The 25,609-nt window shown below is 41.0% G+C and overlaps 1 protein-coding gene across 5 annotated transcripts in view; it reads left to right on the forward strand.

Moving 5' to 3' along the window:
• The window catches only part of MOB2 (MOB kinase activator 2), a 169,872-nt gene that overhangs the window by 133,611 nt on the left and 10,652 nt on the right, over positions 1-25,609 (forward strand). For 4 of the 5 annotated variants that reach the window (XM_045016394.1, XM_045016393.1, XM_045016392.1 and 1 more), the window contains exons 2-3: positions 22,053-22,213; positions 23,265-23,358. In XM_045016394.1, the coding sequence (XP_044872329.1) occupies positions 22,053-22,213; positions 23,265-23,358 (255 nt within the window). Of the gene's footprint in view, positions 1-11,323; positions 11,344-22,052; positions 22,214-23,264; positions 23,359-25,609 lie in introns of those variants that run through there. The other variant, XM_045016397.1, reaches the window with a different exon arrangement.

Genomic DNA, 25,609 nt, shown 5'->3' on the forward strand with positions numbered 1-25,609 from the left:
CGGCAAAGCATGTATTCATGCTGCGGATGCCAGACAGTTTAACAGCAGTTTGGGTAGTAAGCAGTGCCTGATGATTCTTTGATACTCTTTAAGTCTTTTTGCTTCTTTTCTTGACTCTGGCTATAACAATGGCCTTCACACCTTATCTTTTCCTGATGCATTCATTCCTCATTCACACAAACAGATTGAGAATACAAACAGTAGTATTTTATATTGAGCAAAAAGGCATTGCAAATTAAACCTTGCTAAGTTTTACAATTAACCAAGACAATTTACATTGAGACCCAGGCCTTCAATGTTTCTCTAATTTACTTAACATAGACACAATAGAGAATCCTGTCTCTTACTACCTAAATCTTAAAACAAAGAGTTAGAGAGGGCCCAATTTGTAATGCATATGGGAAAACAGAATCTTATAGTCCCAGAGGGTCATTTCTTTCTGCTATTCAAAAAGGGTGGCTGGTAGGATGAAATCAAATTATACATTATAAAGTCCAGCTCCTACATATCCCCCTTTTGACACTAAGATTATCAATCGCCAGTGTCACTTCTTATGTAGTAAAATACTGGGAGGTGATTTGGGCCTGTGGCTTTAGCTGTGCATACATTTGTTTTATTTACCAGCATATTTTAAACATTTTAATTAAACACATACAATTTAAAACCAAAAACAATTAGGGGTAGTAACATTAGTATGCCAGTAGTTGTGGGAGACCATCCAGATAATATGAATGATTCTGTTTCCCACATGGTTTTGTTACCTTTTTAAACAGATAATGGGTAACTGTTTGCCATTTAATGCCAAGACTGATAGAGAACTCAGCTAAATCAGTGCTTACAGTAAGCTGAGACTTTTTGGTTGTGGCACATAGTAAATGTGATTATTGGTAAACACAGTACTTACATTACATGTACATTTGTCTACTGGTGGGTTGCTAACACTTTTATTCTTTTAAAACACTTCTTTCCAAGAATTAACACACACATTGCCCGTTATACAATACTTTGGCCTAATTATTAATTTTATCCCACATACAGGATCCTAGTGAGGTGTCTTTACTACAGAGCTTTGGAGCAACAGGCATGGATAAGCATACCCACTTTTGAGGAGTTCACTTGGTACAACCTCTAGTGTCCAATAGTTTCCCTTCCTCCCCAGCCCACTGGCTTGAGGTTTGAGGTAGCCAGAAGGATCCCAGGTGCAATCTGTGGAGTGGGCTAACTTTTCATTTTTTTTGCTTCCAGAGCCTGTTGGTGTGCAATTTTAACAACAATTTCTTCACTTAACAAATTTTGTCTTACCGTACTGGAGACATACTGCATCCAGTTATATTGATAGGTATTAAACAATAATCTTTTCCTTTGATTTAACAGATGCATCAAAACCTTAATATTTTCTGATATTACCCAAAACATCTTATGTTCTAATTATCTGCATTTTAGTACATTTCATAGCTATTGCAGTATGTTTTTTTTTTTTAACTTATTTGTTTTTGTAATAGGTTGTTCTGTAGCTGGTATTAGCTTTTTCTGATTTTCTGAAAGACAAAAATAACATTTTTCTACCCCTTTCAGGGTGGCATTGATTGTTGCTTAAAATATTCCTTTCTTTTACAAATACCCTTGCTGATTGCAGGCAAAACAGAGGAATTACCCCCATATTTTCCTGTGGTTTTTTTTTTTGTTCTATAGGCAGGCCAGGTTTTAATGGGTTCTACTTTTTAAGAGTTATGGGGAAATTATTCCACTGTTGAGGAATACCACCTCATGAATTTAATAACTAAAGTTTTTCTTCTTATATAGCAGACCAAGTTTGTAATGTTTTTCCTGCTGTGTTAAGCTTTAAGTTTATTCACAGGTAATAGCTGAGAAGCATTATTACCATATTACCTTCAAGGTTTTTTCCAAAAATCATACACACTATACATTGTTACAGGGGTACTTACTAACATGAAATTTATTTCAATGTTTAATATTAACAATAACATTTAGCATCAAATCTCTTAAAGGGATCTTGTTATACCATGTCTTTTATTTAGGCAATTTCTTTTGTGCTGGCAGTTTTTACCTTCCTTTATCAGTTAGGTAATTTGCATTAACACAGGCTTGGCTTGTGGATTCAAAGCCATTAGCAGAGCTCAGAGACTTTGTCTTAAAAGGGACACAATTAACTTCCACCAGAGTTTTAATTTCTTTCCACTTTCAACTCCTGCTTACAAAACACACAGAGATCTGAAAAAGAAAACAGTCTATTGCGGCTCTTTTTGGAACCCTAATAGGATTTTAATTCAGTAGCATATTTCATTTGTATTTCTTTTACCCCTTTTTACAATATACACTGCACATGTCCTAGGGAAAAAGCACATTCCTTCTATATTACAACTTTTTTTTTAAACATTAGCCATATCAATTTTTACATACGATGTAACTGTTTCTTTTTTTCTTACAGAGTTTTCATGTACCCTTATCAAAAGTGACAGTCTGATTACACAGAGCCATTTTAAGGCTCAGTGTTTTTAACATTGCTTCTTTTTGTTTTGTGCACCTCACCTCTGCTGTTGCTTCAGAGGGGCACTGTTAAAATATTTTTTTTTAATTCTTTCACTACAGCTCTTATCTGCTATTGTTACCAAAAAAAACAACAACCAAACAAACAAAAAGACTCCAGAATCTCTCCCTATTCTCCTGATTTTGACTGCCCTATTGCAGCCATGACTTGGTTTTTATTTAAAAAACATTTTAAATTTTATAAAGAATCAAGTTACCCCTTAAGGGTTAAATGCTAAATCCCAAAGCCAAACAACACTAATTACCTGTGTCTTGCAAAAAGGTCTGTCAGTTTTGCAACTTTGAATTAAGACTCAAATGAATTTTTAGTGGCATTAAAAACAAAAACAAAACTAATTTATCTTACACCTACAAAACAGGAGTTTTACAAACCAGATGTGCTGGTTTAGATTCTTAGAACTTTACATATTTTCACAGACAACTAGATACATACACATTTTCTTTTCCTTAACATTCCTTTGCACTGCTTTGTTTTTACATAGCTCTATATATATTTGGATTATTTACAGGCATTCTTTTGGAAAAGGGCCCATTTTCCCTTCAGAATGGCTGCAAAGAAACCAAGAATTCTCTCTCTTTAACATGGTCCTTTTTAACATTTTCACAAAGTTTAACTGCTTAATTCTCTCCAGCCTTTGTAGAGTTAACTTTTCACTCTCTTTCCTTAAATCACTCGTTTATCTACCAAAATAACACCTTTATCACCTCAGATTTCACCATTTTAAGTATTGTTCCAGGGGTTCATGCCTGCACTTACTGCTTTTCTTACTCCTTACACTATGCCCTTAGGGCTTCCAACCTGTTTTTCAGTTTTTTTTTTTATCTGTTGCTTGCCTGCTTTTCTGGGCCCGATCCTGCTTTTTGTCCTTTTTACAATGAGATGGGAGTATTAAGGGGGTTGGATCGATCCGGGGTGGGTTTTCTGAGAACGGGGTAAAGGGGAGCGCTCGGTCTGGTGGTGGGAGAGGAGGCTTTTAATAAAGCTTTCAACTTATTATTTGAATATTAGAGCTACGATTTGCCTCTTCCCACCACTGAATGAAACAATTAACCTCTTCTTTAGCCAATTTAGTTTTAGGTTGGCCGAGTTTGTCCTTTAAGATGTCCACTCGGTCTTTGTTCCAAGATTTTAACAGTGGCCACTGAGTTTTGGGATCCCCCTGAGTTAGCCTAGACCATTTTTCCAGAAATTTACAGGAGTCCGGACCCTTCTTACAGGAGTCTGGACCCATCCTAAATACATAAAATGAGCCGGCGTTCGTTTAGGGAACTGTCCCTACTTAGACGTCTGGTTACCCATACAGGAGGACTTCACACACCAATCGCACAAGAAGGAAATTCGGGTTTGTCAGAGCAATGCCCAGTGCAACACACAAAAGGAGCCCACAGGCTACTGCCTCAATTGCCCTTGCTTTCACACCCAGGGATTTACCCAAAGTGTGGTGCGGCTGCAATTGTGCAGATTCCACTCACTCAGACCGCAGGGACAGGAACCCCTTGGTTGGCCGATCCCCGGACGGAGATGGCACCCAGACTCAAACACTCCACAGGAAGACGGATAGACACAGAGACAGAACAGTCCTCAGTCCGGACAAAACACAGAAATAATTACCTGACCAGATTCCTGATGTCAGATCCCGGGATCCCTACCAGAACAGAGTGGGAACCAACAGGTTCAATGGCGTAGACTTCACTGTGGTCGTGCACCTTTCCGTTCTGGTGGAGGACCGCTCGGGCCAAATGCCCAGGTGCCGGCTTCCACGGTCGTCCTACAAAAACAGTCAGGAATCACACAGCCCCAGTGAAGACGGTTGCCATCTCGGTGGAACCTCCAAATTGTCAAAGTTAGACTCAGGACTCACAGTTTGTCAGACCACTCTGTTTTATTAGCACAGCGCTTCTGCTAATAACACCCAGATAATGTGAGCCCCATGCAAGACACAAACTATCTTATTTATACAGATAAAAGGATGAGAACTTAACAAGATAACAAAGGGAGCAGAATCAGATTAAGTTTACCTGGGTTAGGCATGCATATTTTATTCCCTTACTAACTACTACCCATCTTCTGTTAATGTTTTGCCATTAGCACCATTGTTTATGCCTAATGTTTCTTTTCCTGGCACCTGTATTTCAACATTTCTTATTTCTGCTTAAAGGTACATACAACATTTCTTTAATCCATTCTTATTTTTACAATATAATTTATTCTACTTTCACAGTCGTCATCTCACAAAGCCATGCCAGTGACAAGCAGCAAACCCCTCCAGGCACTGAGATCACTCAGCTGTCAGCATGTGGAGCCACTCACCCAGCTAAATTGCATGAATGCTTCCTGAACCACTCATGAATCATACAGAGAGGCCTCAGCCAGTCACTCCAGCCCCCAGCCTTGCACCCTGGAAATATACCTTCTTACAGTGCTCAGGACTTCCTTGCATAGTGCAAGCTCATTAATTAGTTTGCCACTTCTTCAAAGGAAAATGGATCTGCACCAGCCTTTGTAATCTGAGCTGAGATTTCCCAAGCACTTTAACCCAAAACATATTGTTTTAGATAAAATATAAAACAGATTTATTAACTACAGAAAAATATATTTTAAGTGATTATAAGTAGCAGGCATAGAGATCAGAGTTGGTTACTTAAGAAATAAAAATAAATTTGCAACCTAAATTCTCCAGACTAATCAAGGTTTGAATCAAGTAGTGTCTCACCCTAATGTTACAGGCAGCTCACAGTGCTGAATACCATTACTCACACTGATCTCCCTTCCAGCTTGGGACCAATCTCCTTAGTTCAAAGTCTTTATCTTCCAGATGAACTTCCAGGTTGGGGGAGGAAGCGGCCGAGTGATGTCACTGTCCCTCGTTTATACTTTCTTCCAGCTGCTAGAAAGATCTTTGCCCAGAGTTGGAGATTGGCCAGTCCCCATTGTGTACATGCTCTCTCCTAAGGAGCCTCTGGGAGAGTGGCCCATCCAGAAGAATCCATTAATGCTTGTCTGGCCAGTGATAGCCTTTCAGTTGCAAGGAAGGAACAGCTGACTGTGGGCGTTTCCCAACCTCATAACATATTTCAGTAAAACATATAGCAGTACTGTACTTTATAACTTCACATACAGTTCAACAGATCAAGACTTTTAAAATGGTACCTCAAGGCATGCATTGTACAAAACATATTATCATATGATGATGGTGAACATGGGGATCCAGGGTGCTACTTTGAGGTACAGAGTATTACAGTGTAACAACAGTTCTGTTAGAAAGTTTTCATCCATTCATTATTTTAACCTGATTCTATAGGTAAGGTTTTTTTAATCTGTAACCCAGCAAAGCTAAAACTAGTGGCAGAATTTCACTTCATGTTTTTTCCTTTACTGAGACAGCTACAATTTGAGTATCTTGTTACTTAATGTGTACGTACAATGTTTAAGCTCTGTAGCAACTTCTTCAGATACAAAATACCCTTTGTGTGTAAAGGGTCCTTACAGCCCAAACTTGATTACTGTATGCTCATGCGTGAGTTGAAGTTATCCAAGGTGGAACTGTATCTGTAATGGATGATCCTGGGTGGTAAGAGCTAGAAAGACAGATGCAGAGGGTGGGTGTGAAAAGTAAATGACCATCCTCCTCATCCCCCCCACAAAACTAAGTAACCAAACCCCTTCAGCTCAAGGCTTTTCATGCCTGAATAGTTAGAACTTGTCCAGTCCTGCCAGAAGAGCTAAAGACAGCCCTTTACTGTTTCTCCTCTCTGGGGAGCTGGAGAGAGAAACAACAACTATGACTGAGCTCAGTTGAGAGCTGACATATTGCACCATGTTGAAAAATATTTCTTTTGACGAGCTCAGCCTGTTGGAATGATTATGGTCATTAACTCCATGAGACAGTCTCACAGGAACTGTACCTTCCTTCCTCAATAGTATGGTACCAATTCTAAATTATCTTTGGGAAAGTATTTTTGTAGATTTCTTAATTGAGAAACTGTTTTAAAAATCTGATTACAGGTACACCGCTACCCTGCTATAACGCAACTCGATATAACACGGGTTCGCGTATAGCGCTGTAGCAGCAGGGCTCCGGTGGCGCTTTAAAGGGTCTGTGGCTCCGGCTGCTGCGGGGAGCCCCGGAGCTCTTTAAATCACCACCAGAGCCCTGCTGCCTCTACCCCAGGGCTGCGGCCACGGGGCTCACCGGCGATTTAAAGGGCCCAGTCTCCCCGCAGTGGCTGGAGCCCGGAGCTCTTTAAATCACCGCCGGAGCCCTGCCGCCCCTACCCCAATATAATGGGGTTTCAGCTATAATGCAGTAGGGATTTTTGGCTCCCCATGACCTCGTTATAGCAGGGTAGAGGTGTATATAGAATTATGTGCGCACACATCCTCCTACAAAGACATTGGGTTTTTTTTTTGCATTTCCAAATATTCCATTTAATCAGGCTAAAAATTTAACTAGTTGCAGTTGACATAATTAGTGTTTTAAACAAAAGTCTCATTCAGCAGCAATTTTTGTACTTTGTACAATAGAAGCATGAGGAAAAGCTGAACACTAGCCCTGCCCACTTTCAAAATTCAATAATAAAATAGTCTTGCAGCCATCCTTAGTTTGCTACAGTTCAGTAGGGTGGATTTTTATCTTCTGTAGCAGATCTAGAAATGAAATTAAAGAACATACATAGAAACCAAAATAACCTCTTATAATTTATATAAAAGCAGCACATTTAAAGTTTCTTTCTGGGCAGGACTGTCTTCAGACTATTAAATCTGTTTAAACACAGTCCTCATGTCCCATTATATAGCCACTCCTCTCTGAACTGGAGGTGGTAATGCACTGTGTATTAGCATACTGAAACCTGGCCTCCTAATGCTCTAGCTAAAATTGAAGTCTTCCCTCAAGTTTGTGACAGAAAGATGTTGGTAGGTAGGAATGATTGTTGCTGGCTTTGTCTGCATCTCTAATGTTTTTGCCTTACAATAGATTTTCTGCAGGCTAGTGTAATGCTCAAAACTTGTGTGATGTGATCGTTGCTTGTAGGAGAAAAAGACAACGGAGAAAGCTGAAGAAAAACAGCTGCAGTACAAAGACAAACCAGTCTAAACTCTGCTACCATCTGCAAACAGCTATCTGTCTGCGTTTGCATGTCTTGAGTTATAGAGTAAAAAAGGTCTGTCACTGCTAAAGCCAGGTTGCCATGGTGAAATTATTCCCAGCTATTAAAGCGTGATTCTACTCGACTCTGTAAATGGCATTGTGAAATTTCACATTTAGGATGCCTCAAAGATTTCCTGATCAAATTTGCTCAGTTTACAAAGAAAAAAGCTAGCTTTTCTAACTTCCAGCCCTATAAACTCATCTGAGGTTCTGAGAGTCAAACTGAATCCTTTCTGGTGTGCGCAGTGTCTGCAGTAATAGGTTCTGTGTGCCATATTCTCTCCCTGGTTTCACCCATGCATCACCATTGTCTTCTTCAAATTCTGTCTTGAAAGAAAACAGGGTTGCATTGAAGTAACCAAGAGCACAATTTGGTCCTGCAATTAGAGCTCAGTTGTATTGATGATACATGAACCAAAATAAATCCTTCTCATCCCCCCATATATGTTGGCTCTGCAAGACAGTAGGGGTGGAAAAATAGCAAAGCTTGTTTTAGTCATCAGATACGTCTGAATACACACAGGGAGCAGATTCTTCTAGACTACACACTTTTTTTAGAGCAGAACTTTGCAGCAACCCTTAACATTTATAGAAATCTGGAGATATTTGCTTTCCCAAAAGCATGGGGGACTAAAACACCTCTTTTCCAACCAACAGTCTTCATATAGGTCTCTTGCACAAGTTTGTCTCTGCGCTTTGAAAGTTCAATACTCCTGTTACAGACTGCAGATAGGAAGCCTCCTGCAACCCAACCAGTTTGTGCATCTCTGTTGTTACTCACTTTGTGTCAGTTGAAAACCTCTCCTTACCCTTGCCTGTTTCTCTCCCTATTTCATTTAACTTTGCAATTGTATTAATTCTGTAAAGCATTTTGGGAAAGCTGGGAAAGACACTATACAAAATAAAACTACGATTGTATTTTGTTGCCATAAGACACTGCTTATTCTTACAACAGTGAGTCTCTTCTACTTGGAGTGAAGCTTTTCTGTAGTACTTGCAAGGATAATTACTGTTTGTCCAATTTTTTTCTTGCTTCTCCCTCAGAGTAAGTCAAGGACATTGCTGTTTTGTGTATATTTTCACAGGTTAACCTGTGCTAAGTTGTGTGGGTGCCAGTCACTAGCTTACACCAGTGTAGCATATCTACATTAGGGCTGTGCACCCATGTAGCTACACTGGTGCAAAAATCCCCAGTGTGGACACTTTTGGTTCCAATAGACATGTAAGAGGTCAGTACTCCTGTTTCATATCCCATTATAAAACATTAGTAGAGGCAAGGTGACCCCTACCTTCCCTCTCGCTCCCCAAGAACTTTTACCTGCAAGATCTGTCTTTGTTGGGCAAACCCTTCTGTCTAGTTGCAAGCTGGGTAAATTTCAGCTCACATTTTTGAGGGTGAAGAGGAGTGGGTCGGTATTTGATGTTAATGAGAATGGTTCTTCTGCATGGGAACTAGATACAGTAACATTCTAAGGTCTTGTCTACACTTCCACTTTGCGCGAGAAAGTTGCAGCGCTGTAGGGGTGTGAAAAAACACCCCTCTGAGTACTGCAAGTTTCAATGCTGTAAAATGGCAGTGTAGACAGTGCATCAATGCTGGGAGCTGTGCTCCCAGTGCTGATAGCTACTCCCCTCATGGAGGTGTAGCCGCTGGTGCTGCGACTACACAAGCCACGTTAATGCACTGCCGTAGCAGCGCTTTAACATTGCTATTGAAGACATGTTCTTACCTTCTTGCTTTTTAAGGATCTACGATGGGTTAGGCAGGGTACATGTCCTGGGGACATCTCACTGAAATGCACTACTTGGTTAGCATCCTGTTTGACAAGACCTGGGACCCTGGAGCTTCCTGGCATTTGTGTTCTAAACCGATGGACTTTTCAGAGGTAAAGACAGTGACACTGCTGAGAAGCTGTGAAGAGCTATCCGGGACACAATTCTCCACTGTGCTGTGCCTGATTTATGCCACACCACTGGCGCAAAGTGGAAGTCCCATAGCAGACTATCATTCTAGTGCAGGGCTTCTCCTGGAGGGTGGGGGAAGGTCCAAGCAGCAGGGCACATGCGCACACAGATCATGAATGTAGCTGGCGTAATAAGGACTTTCCTGGACCTTGAGCCTTTTCCATTGGGATCAGCAAGATACACAGGTGGCCCAGGAGGCTTTAAGCCACCTTGTAGCCAGGGAGCCCCTCAGACTGATGGGCTGAGCTCCTGTGCATGATAAGGCCAAGTATCCTGAGACTGTTGTTTCTTGTTATACAGAACTAAAAGTCAGCTGCACTGTATTGCTTAAGGGGAAAAGATGATATTTTACTTATTAGAAACTTGAAAAAAATTATTGGGAGTGAGAAGCTACAAATCTTGCATTCCTGGCAAGCCACATTCAGCTGCATTAAGGCATCAAGGCATTAATGTGAGGATTTTGGGGTGGTCAGGAACTGGTACTATTTTTGATTTTTTTAATCCTTTTTCATTCTATTTTAGGAAAGTTAGTTCAGATAAGTTTATTGTTTATAACACTGTTCCATCTGTGACCTATTGCGTTCACCTTATATACACACACAGGTAATCATAGCTCTGTGCAGAGACCTCTTGAGAATGGTTCAAGGATTTGGAAAAGCAGTAGCCCTCTTACTTCCCCAATGCCTGAATTATCAGGTTCTTTTTGTAGTAGATGATCTTAGTTTTAGTTAAAACAGATTGCACTGCAAAATACCCTTCAGGATAAGAAACCTGCTGAACCCTCATGTTTATGCCTATTGGTTCAGGCATATGAAGGCTTACTGGCTCGCTGAGGAGTTAACTATGGGTTAGTGGATAAAGTCATAGGTGTTGGAAAAGGAGCATTTAAAATTAGTACAACAGAGCTAGGTCATTGAGGCCGTGTAGAATGCTTTTGTTGGGTTGGACAGTTTCCTACATTTTGAGCTGTTGAAAGTGGTTGCATCTGTATTTCAGCACTGCCTCCTGGAAATATATCCACAAAAATGTTCTGTTCTTCCAGCTGACCTTCCTTTCCTCACCTGTGCACACAAGTCCCTCTTCACCCTCCTCCTCCCCCCCCAAATTGATTGAAGGGGCACCATGGAAGAATGACCTGGGGATTACGCAGTCAAAAAGAGTCATCAAAGATAACTGGAAGTTAGATGCAGCCTCTAGTTTTGCAGGGAGGGGTACTGGTGGATAGGAGCTCAGGAAGAAAAAAGGAAACTCTAGTTCAGTATGTTTTACCACAAGAATGCACTCCGCATATTCCTCTAGCATTAACTGAACTTTCTGCAAGCTCCGCCTTGCTTTTGTAGTCATTCTTCCCAGTAGTACACCAATGGAGAAAGCTGGGAATACCAGGCAGGAGAAGGAGTAGTACCAGAACCTGGAAACCAGCAAAGACTTACACAGTAATTGAGTCTCTTCTGTCAATAGACAGCTGTTCTGATAGGCAGTTATATGTGGCTTGCCAGGACCACATAACCACTATGTGTAAGCAATGTGATAAGCACTTGTCTACTTACTTCCTTTTTTTTGTTAAAAGCAGAGGGAAAGAGCAAACAGGAGTGGGAAATTCTGCTGTACCAATATATACAGTGTCTACCAGATGCACTCTGTTCCCCTTGCTTCCCAGGTGAGGCCAGCTGGAGCTTAATTTGGTCTTAAATCTGTCTATAGAGTGTTTTTTTGGGAAGCAGCATTATGAAATAGTGTTATGGCACTTGTCATCCTTAACATGCTTGCCATGCCTTGGCACCGGCTGTTTACAGCAGAGCACCCGGAGGCTAAGTACAGATTGCCTTTTAAGGTAAAGAGCCGCTATGAGAATATGAAAGAAAAAAGTTTCCCTGGCATGCAGGGAACATTCTTCCTTCCTCCTCCTCCTCTTAAATAAACTATTAGTAACTTTTAAAAACAGAACAAAAATGAAAAAGCAAGGCCAGGGATGCTGCCAAAGACATTTTATTCTGCACAGCCCCCTTAGAGCTACACTGTAACTGGGTTCTGGAAATGACCCAGGATGGGAGAAGAGAATAATGAAACTCTGAGGTGGGGTCTGTCAGAGGGCTAGAAAGGGAGGAAAACATAATAGACACTGTGCAAAAAGACTGTCTCCTTCCCTTCCCAATGTCCCATGGAAATAATCTGACCACAACAGTCTACGAACAAGTTGCCTGTGTTGTAATGGAATCTAGGCTTACTTTGTAATGATACTTTATGCAGCCCTTCTATACTGATGCTCGTCCTTTCTTTTCTTTTCCTTTCCAACCCTGAAAATGTGCACATTTCCAGACTTCTGTTGATATGCTGGATCTAGCACCACATAGTATCTTTCTCGTTGGAGTGGCACTGACTCTAGATAATACAGGCTATGATACTGCAGAAGAATTTAGCCTTTTAAAATCTACACTTGAAATGCAAAGCCAAATATTACCAACTGTGAGAGGACTAGAGCCCTGATATACAGTATAGCACAGCCCACAGCAAAGGGAGGTTGCAGCTGCCACTTTGGCATCCTGGCAGATGATGAAACCATACATAGTATATGTCCATATTCTCGTCTGCTATCCTGCGGGGGGGAAGAAGGGAGGGAGAAGCAGTATCTTACATTTTCATTATTGATAGGTAATGATTTTGTAGGGAGAGGGAAACATGAGGATAATTTCAGACTGTTGTCAAGGACAGTCAGAGTAGCGGGTATACTTTGCCTCTTCAAATGCAACCCAGCATTGACAATTGCCTTGCCTACCATAGAAGTAAGTTTTTTGTTGTTGTTTTAAGCCTTTGATTATCAGGGAGCTGTCTTAAGGCGTGAGAATTTCCCCCCCTGCCTTGATACTTAACTAAAGTAAGAAGGGTTGTTTTTTTTTAAGTGTAGGGGGGAGGGGTAGATGGGGATTGTGGTTTGGTGGGAAGAGGGGAGAGGTAGGGGGAAGGAAGGGCTGAGAGTGGGAAAGCAGCCACCTCTGTCCTGTAAAAACATCAGTGCTGTTTGCTGCTTCATTGTTCTTGTTGGGAGTTCCTTGCCTAGAACTTAAATGGAAGTCATAAATGTTAGGTCATAAACTGTTTCCTTCCTTCTGTGAATAGATTCAAAACTCTGACACTTAAGCAGAATAACCCTAAGTAGAAAGAACAGGAGTACTTGTGGCACCTTAAAGACTAACAAATTTATTGAAGCATGAGCCTTCGTGAGCTACAGCTCACTTCTTCGGTAGAAATTAACTGATAACCGATTTCCAGTAGAGGAACTTGGGGCTTTCAATTTTTAATTAATCCCTCATTGATTATGGGGAAAAGGATAATAGTAATGAAGAAATCTATTACTGGTTAATTTACATTTCCCCATAAAGCCTTGGACTTTCTCATGGATGGCTGAAATCTCTGGTGTTGTCTTCTGCGAAGAGAGCACATAGAAGCATGAGATTTTTCTTCAAGTTGTTTATACTCGCTTTCGCCTTTCACCCACCTCCCATTTGATTTATTACACAGAAGGGAGGTGGAGAGAGAAGCTGAAATTAAAACATCCAACAAAATTGTCCTTTTGAGCTCTCTTCCCTGCAAAGCATCAAACATGAAGGAATTCAAGGTCTAGAAGATATGGTTAAAATATTGGCTCACTGCCTGTATAATTCCACATTAGCTCATGTTTTAAGAGGCCAACTTGTGTCTTTGGAGACTACTGAAAAGGTAGCATCTGACAAGAATGCTTCACACTATAATTTTATCAGTGGATATAAAAAAATTCTAGATGTGTATTCATTCCTTTTTCGTTTTGAAATCTCAAGAATAAAATCCAGGCAAACGTGTGTTGGCAGAGTGTCCTGGCTTATGACGTCAATATGTACAGTAGTGTATGGCAGGGAATGTGTGCAGGTGTAAGGCATTATAGCATTTCTGGGTTGCTGCTGGGTTTGTAAATCACCCACTGAAATGTTCCAGTTTGAAATGCAGTATTTAAATCCACATGTGCATTTCTTTAACAATTTTCAAAACATTCAATATTTTGAAAATGTGCAGACTTTGGGAATTAGTATTTTGGACTAGTTTATAAGTAGCTAAATAACTTCAAATAACTTCTTTGATTCATTTGTTTTCAGAATGAAATGTAGTAAATTTTATATGGGTATCTTTTTTTGTTTTTAAAAATTGATAAACATTAAGCTTTTGGAAAGTTTTTTTTTAAATTAAATTTGCTCAGTAAAGGTTTTTTCTATGCTATTTTTATCTCAATTTTTTAAAGCTTTTGAGTGCACTTAATTTAAAAAATTGCACATTCAGACCACTAAAGCCAAGTGGTCCCAATGTAAGGGAGGTGCTTTGCCCTGAATCTCCTGGTTTTTGTTAGGAATTTTTACTGCACAACCTTAATCTTGGATGATACCTGAGATCATGATTTAGCCATTTTAAAAAGTCTCTATAAATTACTAGCTACAAATCAGTATTTCATTGGCCTCAACTCCAGATTCTCAATCCATAGTCTTCCTCTCTCCTTTTCCTGGAGATTTGGGATGGGTTGTGAGTTTTGAGGCTTGGCTAATGTAGAGACAGGAAACTTGGCATAGAATGCTCATCAGACTTGCTATGTCAATTTCCACTGAAGTATCACACCCTTTTGATTCTTGGGTTGGAATTTTGACATTGGATTACATTCCCCCACGGGCGGGAGGGGAGGGGGAGAATAAATGCAGGTCTCTGCTCCTTTTCACTGTTTTCTATTATCATCAGACTTTTTCAAGGTTGTGATGTGATGCTGTTAATAAAAACACCTCAGATAGGCAAGCCACTGATGACTGTGCAAAACTAGTTAATTTATGTTGGGAGTGATGAAGCAGATTTTCTTTTTATTAAGTAAATCCAAGTGTTAGATATATTCTGTGAAGTGTCACAACAGCACCTTAGAAATAGCTACCAGGGGGTTGCTGGATAAAAACACTCTGGAACAATGGAATAGTGTGATGCTCAGCTTAGACATCAACATAAACTACTGAATTTGATAGGGAAGTTACTTAGACCTGGTTTGTGTCACTTAAACTTGTGAAAACCCCATCAACCTGTTTAAATAACTTCAGTTTAACTCAGTTTACCAATACAAGTTAAATTGATTTAAACTAGATTAAACTGCATCTATGTTGTGGGGTAGGGAGGTTGTTTTGGTTTCACTAGATCAGTTTTAAAATGTGAGTTAAACTGGTGCAACTTTTTAACATAGACAAGCCAGTTTCCACTTGTGAAATAGGGATAATACTTACTTCATATGGTATTGAGGCTAAACAGTTGTTCAGTGCTTTGACCATGCGAAGTTCCAAAGTGGTATTTAGGCCAATAAAGTTATTTGGCTTCTAGTCAAGGAGGATATGTAAGAGGGGTGGGGGAGAGGGATGGGGTTTCAGATCTTGATTAACTGAACAGATATAACAAAGACACCTGGGAAATAGCCATTTTTATTAAATCTCTCTAAGAAAAATAAAATGCAGCTAGTTAAAGGAAGTAACCAGTGACCCAGATGGCTTGTCAGTCATTGTGGTTGTCCTCTACCTTCTGTTTTTCTAAAGATATCCCAGGGAGGCTTACAGCTAAAATGTTTTTTCAGATGAATACAAAGCAGAGAGTATGGAAGCCCTGCTAGAAGCACAGCTGCAATGAATATATTGTCTGGCTCGAGCTAGTTTGCTTAACCTTCTTCTAAAACATTTTACATAGTGACCTCCCTACTGTCTGTGTCCTTTCTTTCTGCCCCCTCCCCGCACTCCTTCACAGTCTGGTGTGATTTGTGCCTGAGGCATTTTCTGATATAACCTTTACTGGGAGCAGTGTGAGGAATTAGTTTGCAGTCTTGCTTTACCTGTGAATAAACACAGCTGAGCTGTTTCCTCAGTGAGAGCAGGGGAGATGTGAACTGATCTCTCATCACAACAGATGATGAAGAAAAAAAAATGCTTTTCCACTGACATTTAAACACTGATATGGGGCACATTTTCAGGAAGCCCCCTTAACGGTACCCAAAAACCAACCAATCAGACTTTTATACAAAAGATAAATGCATGTGCATACTCAGCAGGTGCAGCTAAGGCTTGATAAATGTTGATATCAGAAAAGCTTAATTACAAAGTTCTCTCTGGTCTTTGTCTAGAAGGGCATAGATGCAGAATTTTAATCAAGACTTGATTTTTTTTCTCAGTGTTGACACTGCAGTGTAGGACTAGGAGTGCTGCTTTTTGATAGGTGCCATCCTTTTTAAGGTGACATTTTTAAGGAGACATTGGATCAAGCTCTTGAGTGATTACCCAGGTAGACGGTGGATTCTGTGATGTTCCTTGAACACAGTGGTAATAATTCCAGTGTCCTGGTTATCACCCTTCCTCTATTTTAAGTAGCTTCTAACAGTGAAGGCTCCAAGAGCTACTGCTGCTCATATTTGTCGGTAGATACCACTATCAGCGTCTTTTTCTTCACCTGAGAGAATGTTCTGGGATATCTTGAAAGAGGCTACATAAACCATTTTTCTCCTTATTTATGTGGCTTTTTTATATTAAATTGAGAATGTGGAAAGGGCTTCTGTACATATGCTTTTTATAACCTATAAAAAGCACGAAAAATATTTCATCAAGAGCCTTTGGAAATGTTTCATAGTGAGTGTTTTCCTAGAAGCAGCCTCTCAGCTGAAGTAACTGTAAACTTGATTGAAGGATTGAGGTAGGAAGGAGGTGGTAATTTTTTAACCTATATTTGTAGGTAACTATATTTATCAACATTAAATTAATGTATGGGCCTCAGTTTGAGCAGTTTATTTGGAATGTAGTACCAACATTTGTGCTCTTACTCGAGTGTGATCACCTTTTAAAAATGTAATGTTGTGGCATGGTGCAGTGAACATAAACATGTGAAATACTCAGTACTGGCTATCATCTTCCACCCTAGAACCAGCACTTTGCACTTGGGAATCTGGGGTTCATGAAAACAATTCATTCAGCTTCGGTTGCTAGGCTGGAGCATTGCGTTGCAATTTCACAAGCTTGGTCAGTCCAGCACTTGATGTTCTTAAGATTCTCTTGAGCCTAATTATTGTGCACTACAATATTTTTTTATTATATCACCTATTACCAATACACTCTGAAAACTCACTGGTAGAAACAATTTTTATGATGGTTCTTCAACACTGCACCGATGCAGCTATGCCCTAGTAGCACATCTAGTGAAGACATGCTATGTCGACAAGAGAATGCTCTTCCATCGGCATAATTACTCCCATCTCAACGAGAGGCGGAAGCTATATCGGCGGTAGAGCATTTCCTACTGACGTAGCGTGGTGTAGACACCGCTTTAAGTCGATGTAAAATACATCACTCGAGGATGGCTTTTTCACACCCCTGCATAACGTAAGTTGCATCAACTTAAGCGGTAGTGTAGACAAGCCTTCAGTAGCTAAACAAGGTGAGCAAAATTTTTCCTACTGCCAGTTGAAGTTTGATATTCAAGTGTCTTGGTGATATGAATAAACCTTCATATTTTGTGATCACGTATCTATTTGGCCAGTGGGACATTGCCCTCAACTTAATATTTTTGAGAAGGGGACTAAAACATTGGAAAGGGAACTAATTCTCCTTCAAGAAGTTCATCTTCAGGGTTCTGGAGATCTAAACTGGGCATTTTGTAGAGGGATTTGGCGCAATGTCTCGATGCCGCAATGACACAAAATGGTTGCATTGTCAGCAGCATAAAACTGCAGTTCCTGTGCAGAGGTAAACCTTTTTTAAGATGGGGCATATAGCCATTTGTGTGCAGAAATGATGTTCAGAAACTTGCAGACTCAGTGAAAGTAAATTGTTCTGTACTGAAATTGGGGAGAGGCATTGGATGAGGATGAAGTAGGAACAACCCACTTACTCACTGAAAAGCTGGCTCTGCACATCTGGCTTTCTCCCGTGGTTCCCGCCAGTAGCCTGTCTGCACGACAGGCCAGCTTTGACCTCTTAATCCCTCTTTCCCCTCTCCTCCTCCCCATGGAAGGTTGTTCTTGCCTGATGTTGCATAGCATCATTCCTCCATCTCTAAGGCATTTGATGTAGCACTATCCTATAGAAGAGACAGGAGTCAGATTCTCTTCTCCCTCAGAGCATTGTTTTACACTCATCTCAGCCAATAGCAATTTAGTGAAACTTTTTATGCCAGTTTCTCAGGGATGAGGACATTGAATGCACCATGCTGCTTTTTGCTCCAGTTTTAAACTGCTTTCAGTTTTGAAAACACCACCTATCTGTTGTTCTAAATGCCCTGAACCATCCCAAAACATGATTTTCTTTTGCATGTATGGTAATTTCCACTGAGACCCTCTGCAGGTGTAAAGGTGCAGTACAGAATCTGCCTACATTGGTTTGAGCAGTGGCGGGGTGATGTAGGTCTCTGCTTGGAATGGAGCAATTCAGTGGCCTTGAGTGCTTTGGGTTAGCTAGGGGCTAAGTACATAGTTTCAACTGGATTTATACTGTTTACTGCCAGGATAAACTGGTTCCAAGTCTGAGTATAGCATTCCTGCAAAAGAAAGAGGTTGAACAGGCTGCTTCATCTGTTTATATTCAAGATACTTTGATTAAACCAAAGACTGACTCCTGAAAGACTGTTTCTTATGGTGTTACAATAGTTTTTCAATGATGAACACTTCAAGTTCTGTGAAAATTCGAGAACTAGAGACAAAACATCCAAGTCTACCTTGCATAAGTCGGTTTATGCCTCTGAAAGTAGCAAATGCATCTTTCCTGATTCTCTCTTGTCTAGAGCTCAACATTATACAGTACTTCGAGGTTCACTGCAACTGCAGGGATGAAGGCAAGAGTTATGTTATCAAACCCAGAGTTGTTCTAACTTTGCAGCCCTCCAGAGTTATACCTCTGTCCACTGTAAAACGTAGGATTTTAACATGAAGAAAATGTATCCAAGTTGACACACAATGTCCCCTGGCTGGGAAGTAGTCTGAAGAATTAGTTTGTAGGCCAGGTTCTGTTTTAGACAAACTCAGGAGAGAAATCTTGCAGATTTTTTAAGCTTAGTTTGAATTCGGTGTTCTGAACAAAGGGAAGGCAGGGGCTGAGTGAGGTGAGAAGCAGGGTAATAAATCAGCCAGTCTTTGTATAGCTGGTTTTTAGTTTACTTTCATGGGCCATTCCTACTAGTTAAAACATGTTTGGGGTTACAAAAGTCCTCCTTCATAGCCGTCTCATTAACTCTTTCATTACTGTAGTTAGATGAAGTGTGACCTTCCCCTAACTGGGACTTATTATGAGATTTCTGTGTATCTCTGGCTTGTAAATACGCTACATGTAAAATGTACAAATAGACAAGATGAGGCGTCCTCTGCAGCCTTGAAGATCTCCCTGATTTTTTTTTCTCTTCCTTACAACTGTCTTACTCAAAACTTTGCATGTTGTCTGCCTTCCTTCTGGCCAGTAAGTGGCGGGGGTGGGGAGACAGCTCTTCAGTGTAAAGTCAGCATAGAGCAGGGGTTCTCAAACTTCCTTGCCATGATCCCCCTCTGACAACAAAAATTACTTCATGACCCATGGAAGAGGGACCGAAGTCTGAGCCCCGCTGCCCTGTGGTGTGTATAGCTTTGAGGGCTTCAGCTCTAGGTGGTGGGGGAATTTAACCTGAGCCCTGCTGCCCAGGGCCCCACTGCCCAGGGCTGAAGCCCTCAGGCTTCAGCTTCAGCCCTAGGCGGTGAGGCTTGGACTTCGGCTTCAGCCCCGGGCCCCAGCAAGTCTAACGCCAGCCCTGGTGACCCCATTAAAACAGGGTCGTGACCCACAGTTTGAGAACTGCTGGCACAGAGTAATATGAGGCACTCTTACATTGGCTTCCTAGTTTCTACCATCCCAGGGAGCAAGAGACCAGAAATCAAATCCAGGTCTCCCATACCACAGTGCAGAACACTGACTCACTGGTTTGGGCCACGTGAGTGTTCAAAGCATTTTTAAAGGGATACACTTAGAGAGTTCCTAAGGAGTTAGATCCTGATAGTCATACGTCTTTTGATGGAGGAAGGTTCATACTCCTCATTCAGGTTTTACTGAACCTTCAAGTGCCCTTTCTAGGAAGGATGTGTCTGATCCTTTGCAGCCATAATTACAGTTTACATACATCACAGACGGGCACTGTTTAAAGATTCTTTTGAAGTCTATATGCTGTCCGTTTACAGCATGACTTCAAGGCCAGGTTTTCTTGGGACAGAATCCAGGCTAATTTCAATAGCACAATTTAAAGCAGTGATCTCCAAAGGTGGAATTGTCTTGGTTTTCTAGATTTGAAAAACATTTTGTCCTAAACCAAGAATGCCTGAGCTAAAATAATCTGAGCATCTGATACCCAGTGTTCATGTTCTAGTGCTAAGTGTACAATGCCTATTGTACTTGCTCAGCACTAGAATAGTCCCTTCCCCTTCTAGGTAGGTTAGTTTGTCACTGCAGAGACATGGGAGACACATAAATAAACAAAAGCTTGACAACATAAATTGCTTTTTTGTTTAAAAACCCATCAGGAGCAGTGAGCATGTGATGGGCCAGCACATTCAGACCATGATTCACTGAAGTCTAGCCATGGGATTGTTGGCTTGGGTTGAGACTTAAGTCTGCGAACCTTAAGGACAGGCCATGAGGAAAACAGTGGTGACTGGGACAGGCTCAGTTTCTTCTTTGTGAAACTTGATGAGGAAACAACAATGAGTCCGGTGGCACAGTAAAGACTAACAGATTTATTTGGGCATGAGTTTTCTTGGGTAAAAAACCCACTTCTTCAGATACATGGAGTGAAAATTACAGATGCAGGCATTGTTATACTGACACATGAAGAGAAGGGAGTAAAAGAATAAATGGACACAAATCGGACATCAGGAATGGTAACGTACAAAGCCAGTAGGAGAACAGTTCAGTCTCCCTGGACATTCTATAACAGATTTAAAAGTAGCCATACTTGAACAAAAAAACTTCAGAAACAGACTTCAAAGAGAAACTGCAGAACTAAAATTCATTTGCAAATTTAACACCATTAATTTGGGCTTGAATGGGGACTGGGAGTGGCTGGCTCATTACAGAAGCAACTTTTCTTCTCCTGAAATTGACACCACCTCATCAATTACTGGGCGTGAACTACATCCACCCTGATTGTATTGGCCCTGTCAGCACTGGGTCTCCACTTGTGAGGTATCTCCCTTCTCTGCATGTGTCAGTATAACAATGCCTGCATCTGTAATTTTCACTCCATGCATCTGAAGAAGTGGGTTTTTTACCCATGAAAGCTTATGCCCAAATAAATGTTAGTATTTAAGGTGCCACTGGACTCCTTGTTTTTGTGGATACAGACTAGCACAGCTACCCCCTGATACTTGATGAGGAAGAAGGCAAAAATGTGCCATATATGCAGGTCTACATCACCGCTCCGTACAGATTTGAACCAGTGTCTAAAAAATGAGCTGTTAGTTTTTATCCCAGTCTTTAGTGCATATTTGCATAGTAAATGCTCAGTTCAGAACACCAGTTTGTCCCCATTCAGGAAAGGTGCAGAACTGGAGTAGTAAGCAGTGCTGCACCTCAGGAATGAGCTACAATATACTGGTAGAGCAGGGTTGGGGAGAGCTTGCAAAGCATTTGCTTGTGCCCTTTCTTCGTTACCTCTGAATCTTTTTATTGCTTGTTCCCAACATCTTGTCCCCTATCCGTCCCCACATCCACCTCCAACACAGGTACAAAATACTGCTGCATACAGCCAAGACTGTAGTAATTTTCATTGTATTAGCTTCTGGAAGCCCTAACCAAGCTCAGTGCCTCCTTGCAAGTTCTCTGGAGCAGTGACAGTCTCTCACTATGTGTCTTCACAGTATCTTGAGCAATCTAAATAGACAGTGTGAAAGATGTATAAATTAAAGCAATCTGAAATACATGAAGCATCCAAAAGTTTTCATGATTATATTAACAATTTGTAAAGTCACTAGGTATGGGGTTTTTAATTATGTGGGTTTTATCATTATGCCTTAATAAAATAAATTGGTGGAAAAAAGCAAAATACTTAAAGGTTGCTTGCTTGCTTGCAGTTTTGTAACTCAGAGTTCCTGCAGGGTTGCATGTCTTTTGTTTGCTAGTGCTGATAGTATGCTCCAGGCAAGGCTTCTAACAGCATAGAATCTTTCTGTTTGCTAATATTAAAATAAATTATACCACGTACTACACACGAGAACACATGCAGTGTACATGAGTGGGGGAGTTTGGATAAACCAGACCATATCAGTGTGTTGTGGCTCCTTACCAGGAGTAATGGTAACATTTCTCTTTTTTTTTTTTCTCTAATCCTTTGCAGGAAATCCAAGGGAAAACCAAATGGTAAAAAGCCAGTACCAGAAGAGAAGAAACTCTACCTAGAGCCAGAATACACAAAGTTGAGAATTACTGACTTTGAATTCAAGGAGCTAGTGATGTTACCGCGAGAAATAGACCTCAATGAGTGGCTAGCCAGCAATAGTAAGTAGTATGAACACAGCTCACAGCCTGATGCCCATACCCAAAAGGGGCTTTCATCTACATGGTCTCTTTTCCTGGTTTTAACACTAAAACCCATTAAATAATTTTCCATGTTTACTGTGCAATGCGGGTCACAAAATCTTGAGTGGTAACTAAGCTATGATTAGCATAAACCAGCTGTGCTCTACAGGGTGGAAATGTTAGTGCATTTCTCCCTTCTTCCCCCTCTCATTGTGACATTGGTGAGGACATTACACTTTTTTTGGTCTCTTTTAGGACCATCATTTTCCTTTTGAAGGGTCTGTTAAAACTGCTGGTTCAGTTGGAGGCATTGGTCTTCCAAAAACATTTTAATGACCCTGACTTGCAGGCAGGTCCCAGTAAAGCTCCTTCGTTTTTGTTTTTGGTTTGTTTGTTTTAAAGATAAATCTAAACGCCTTTTAGCTGGCTTTTCTTTCTCTCGCCATCTCCCATTGTAGCCCTGTGGAGTTATTTTGAATTTTAAAGTTTACTCAAAGATAGTACTCACAGAAGTGGCTGACTAAAGATTATATGCTATGTACATTCCCCACTACATCTCTGTTCTGACCTGCAACACCGCCTGCTGGTACTCGTATAGCTCTGCCAGTCCTAACCTTCAGTCACACCCAATCATGTTTATTTCTTAGCAGTGCGTGCTAATTATGAGAGATTAATCTAAACTGCATGCTGGTTTTGTTAAGTGTACAAATGGTCAGAACCACACTCACATTTGTAGCTTGAGTAGGGTGACCAGATGTCCCGATTTTATAGGGACAGTCCTGATTTTTGGGTTTTTTTCTTATATAGGCTCCTATTACCCTCCACCCCCGTCCCGATTAATTGCTGTCTGGTCACCCTAATCTTGAGCAGGTTTTGAACGCTGATTTTAAGTCAGTACACTGGAACATTAAGACCCCCAAGTTCAGGAGTGTTAGGCCACTTTACCTGTTTGTTTGTGGATTCCCTGTCAGTGTTCCGATAAGTAGCTTACATCTTTAACATTCTTATTTTTCCTGTCTTTCTTTTTCAGCAACGACCTTCTTCCACCATATCAATTTACAGTATAGTACAATCTCAGAATTTTGCACAGGAGAGTCGTGTCAGACCATGGCAGTGTGCAATACGTAAGTGACGGCCTGCATGTGTTCACTGCTTGGACTGCTCCAACCGAGCTTCTAGACTCGGTGTGGATGGGTGTGTGGGTTTTGGAGGGCGTTAGGGAAATAAGGAATGATCTCCTTATGATCTGTTAAGGACATGACAAATGCACACCCTTCCTGGAAACAGTGGAGGGCAGGGGAAATCCTGCTGATTCAGTAAAGGAGAGATGACCTCTTGGAAAACCAGCTCAGTCAGAAAAGCAGCAGGGTCATACTGCAGAAGCAAAATGCCTTGTTTGGGGTCATGTAGGGGAGGAATGGAAAGTAAAACTGTGCAGACTGGGAAAGCTGCTGGGAGTCCATAGATGGCAGGAAGGATAAAAGAAGAATAGTGAAAACCTCGGGGCCCCTCTCTGTGGTTGGAATGTGAACAGGACACCAGGCCATTTGACAGATAACCTCCAGTCTGATGTGAGCCATTGTCGTGCCCTCTACGTCCAAGAGCTGAGGCAAAGTGGAAACTTCTCAAAGGGCAAAAGAAATGTTCTGTTTTTGTGTCTCTTCCCACTCTAGGGACACAGGCTGGCTACCTGTCAGGTGTGAAAGAGAGCATTGGTGCTTTAATGTGTTAAGGATGCAGAGGAAAATGCAATTGGCTCAAAGTGGCCATTTTGAAATGGGGCTTTACTGCAAACTGCTGCTCTTGACTGAGAGATTCAGATATGAGGGAATCTGAGAGCTCCAGCAGGGTGTGTTACGCTCCTGTGGTTTTTTCCCTGGTGCATACACTGATAATCCCACCCCCTTCTCCATTATGCATCTTGAGATCTCTTCAATCTGTGGTGAAGATGGGTTTTCAAGGGGAAAACAAAACAGTAGTTAATGTCTTATCACACCAGTAGCTATAAAGATTATCCACAGCAAACACAGGCCTCTCTATTAAAATGACTAGTAATGATTGCAACATATTGCTATGTAATGCTAAATAGGTGATTGCTTCGGATACTGTTTCACTTCAGTAGAACTCCAGTTGTGTATTAACAGCTCATACTGACATTGTTTCAAATAGGGGGTTTGAGAGGCACTCCTGCGTTCATGGAGAGGGCATATGTGAAGTTATAAAGGATACCTTTTTCAGAAGTGAAAATTAACAGCAGGGTAACTTCCAGTCGGAGGTTAAAAAAGACGACCTCGCTACTAATGATTACCAGGAGTGAACGTAGATCTAATTACCCAAGAAATATGAGCTTTCTGAACATTTTGAAAGCAGTCTGGAATGTGGAGTGATAAATCTCACTCACACAAAAATGAGGATAATCGTCCAAAAGCTAGGAAATCAGTGGACAGAGAAGGCTTGTCTCCTTGTAAATGAGATGTTGATTAGCAGGATGAAAGGTACTCCAGTAACTTTTGCCTTCTGGTTTTCTAGTGCAAGGATTCTCAACCTTTTTCTTTCTGAGGCCTTTCCCCCCCCAACATGCTATAAAAATTCCATCTTTTTTGAGATGGGGGGACCACATCTGCATGCAGTATTCATGATTTGGATGTACTATGGATTTATATAGAGGCAATATGATATTTTCTGTCCTATTATCTATCCCTTTCTTAATTATTCCCAGCATTCTGTTCACTTTTTTGACTGCTGCTGCACATTGAGTGGATGTTTTCAGAGAACTATCCACAGTGACTCTAAGATCTCCAAGCACTGTTCAAAGCAGGACTTTCCTGTCTCCCTGCCTCAGCTGGAAGGTGATCAGGGTTCTTTGTGTATAACTGAACCTTTTGGAATTTCTCATCTGAATTTTAGTCTCTCTGTGGCAGTTGCAGTGGAGGATTGGCACAGCTTCTTTTTAAACCACAAACCTTGCTGCTGATTACTCGCTTGCCAAGTGAAATCTGTAGTGTGACACCAAAGGTTTGTGTCACCTCATCGCTCTGTCCCCAAGACATGTACAGTTTCTTTAACCCTGTCCACATCATACACAAATCAGGGCAGCATCAAGAGGGTCTTAACACTTTTTTTAAGCGCTGTTCCCTCTGCATGGTTCAAACACCATTTTTAAAATAGGGCCAGATCCCTCAGAATCCTTTGTGCTGCAAAGAGCACTTGGTGTTGCTCCTATTGGGCAGCTGTGGATTTCTGCAGCATGGGAAAATCCTCTGCTGGTGTAAAACTGACATAGCCAGCTCTCAACCGGCTGCTCCTCCCTCTTGGCACACGGGACTTTCCAAGGCAGAAAAGTGAAGCTAAAGCACAATGTGTTCCAGCAACTGT

This window comes from Mauremys mutica, chromosome 4, assembly GCF_020497125.1.
Source record: "Mauremys mutica isolate MM-2020 ecotype Southern chromosome 4, ASM2049712v1, whole genome shotgun sequence".
In the NCBI taxonomy this organism is placed as follows: Eukaryota; Metazoa; Chordata; order Testudines; family Geoemydidae; genus Mauremys; species Mauremys mutica.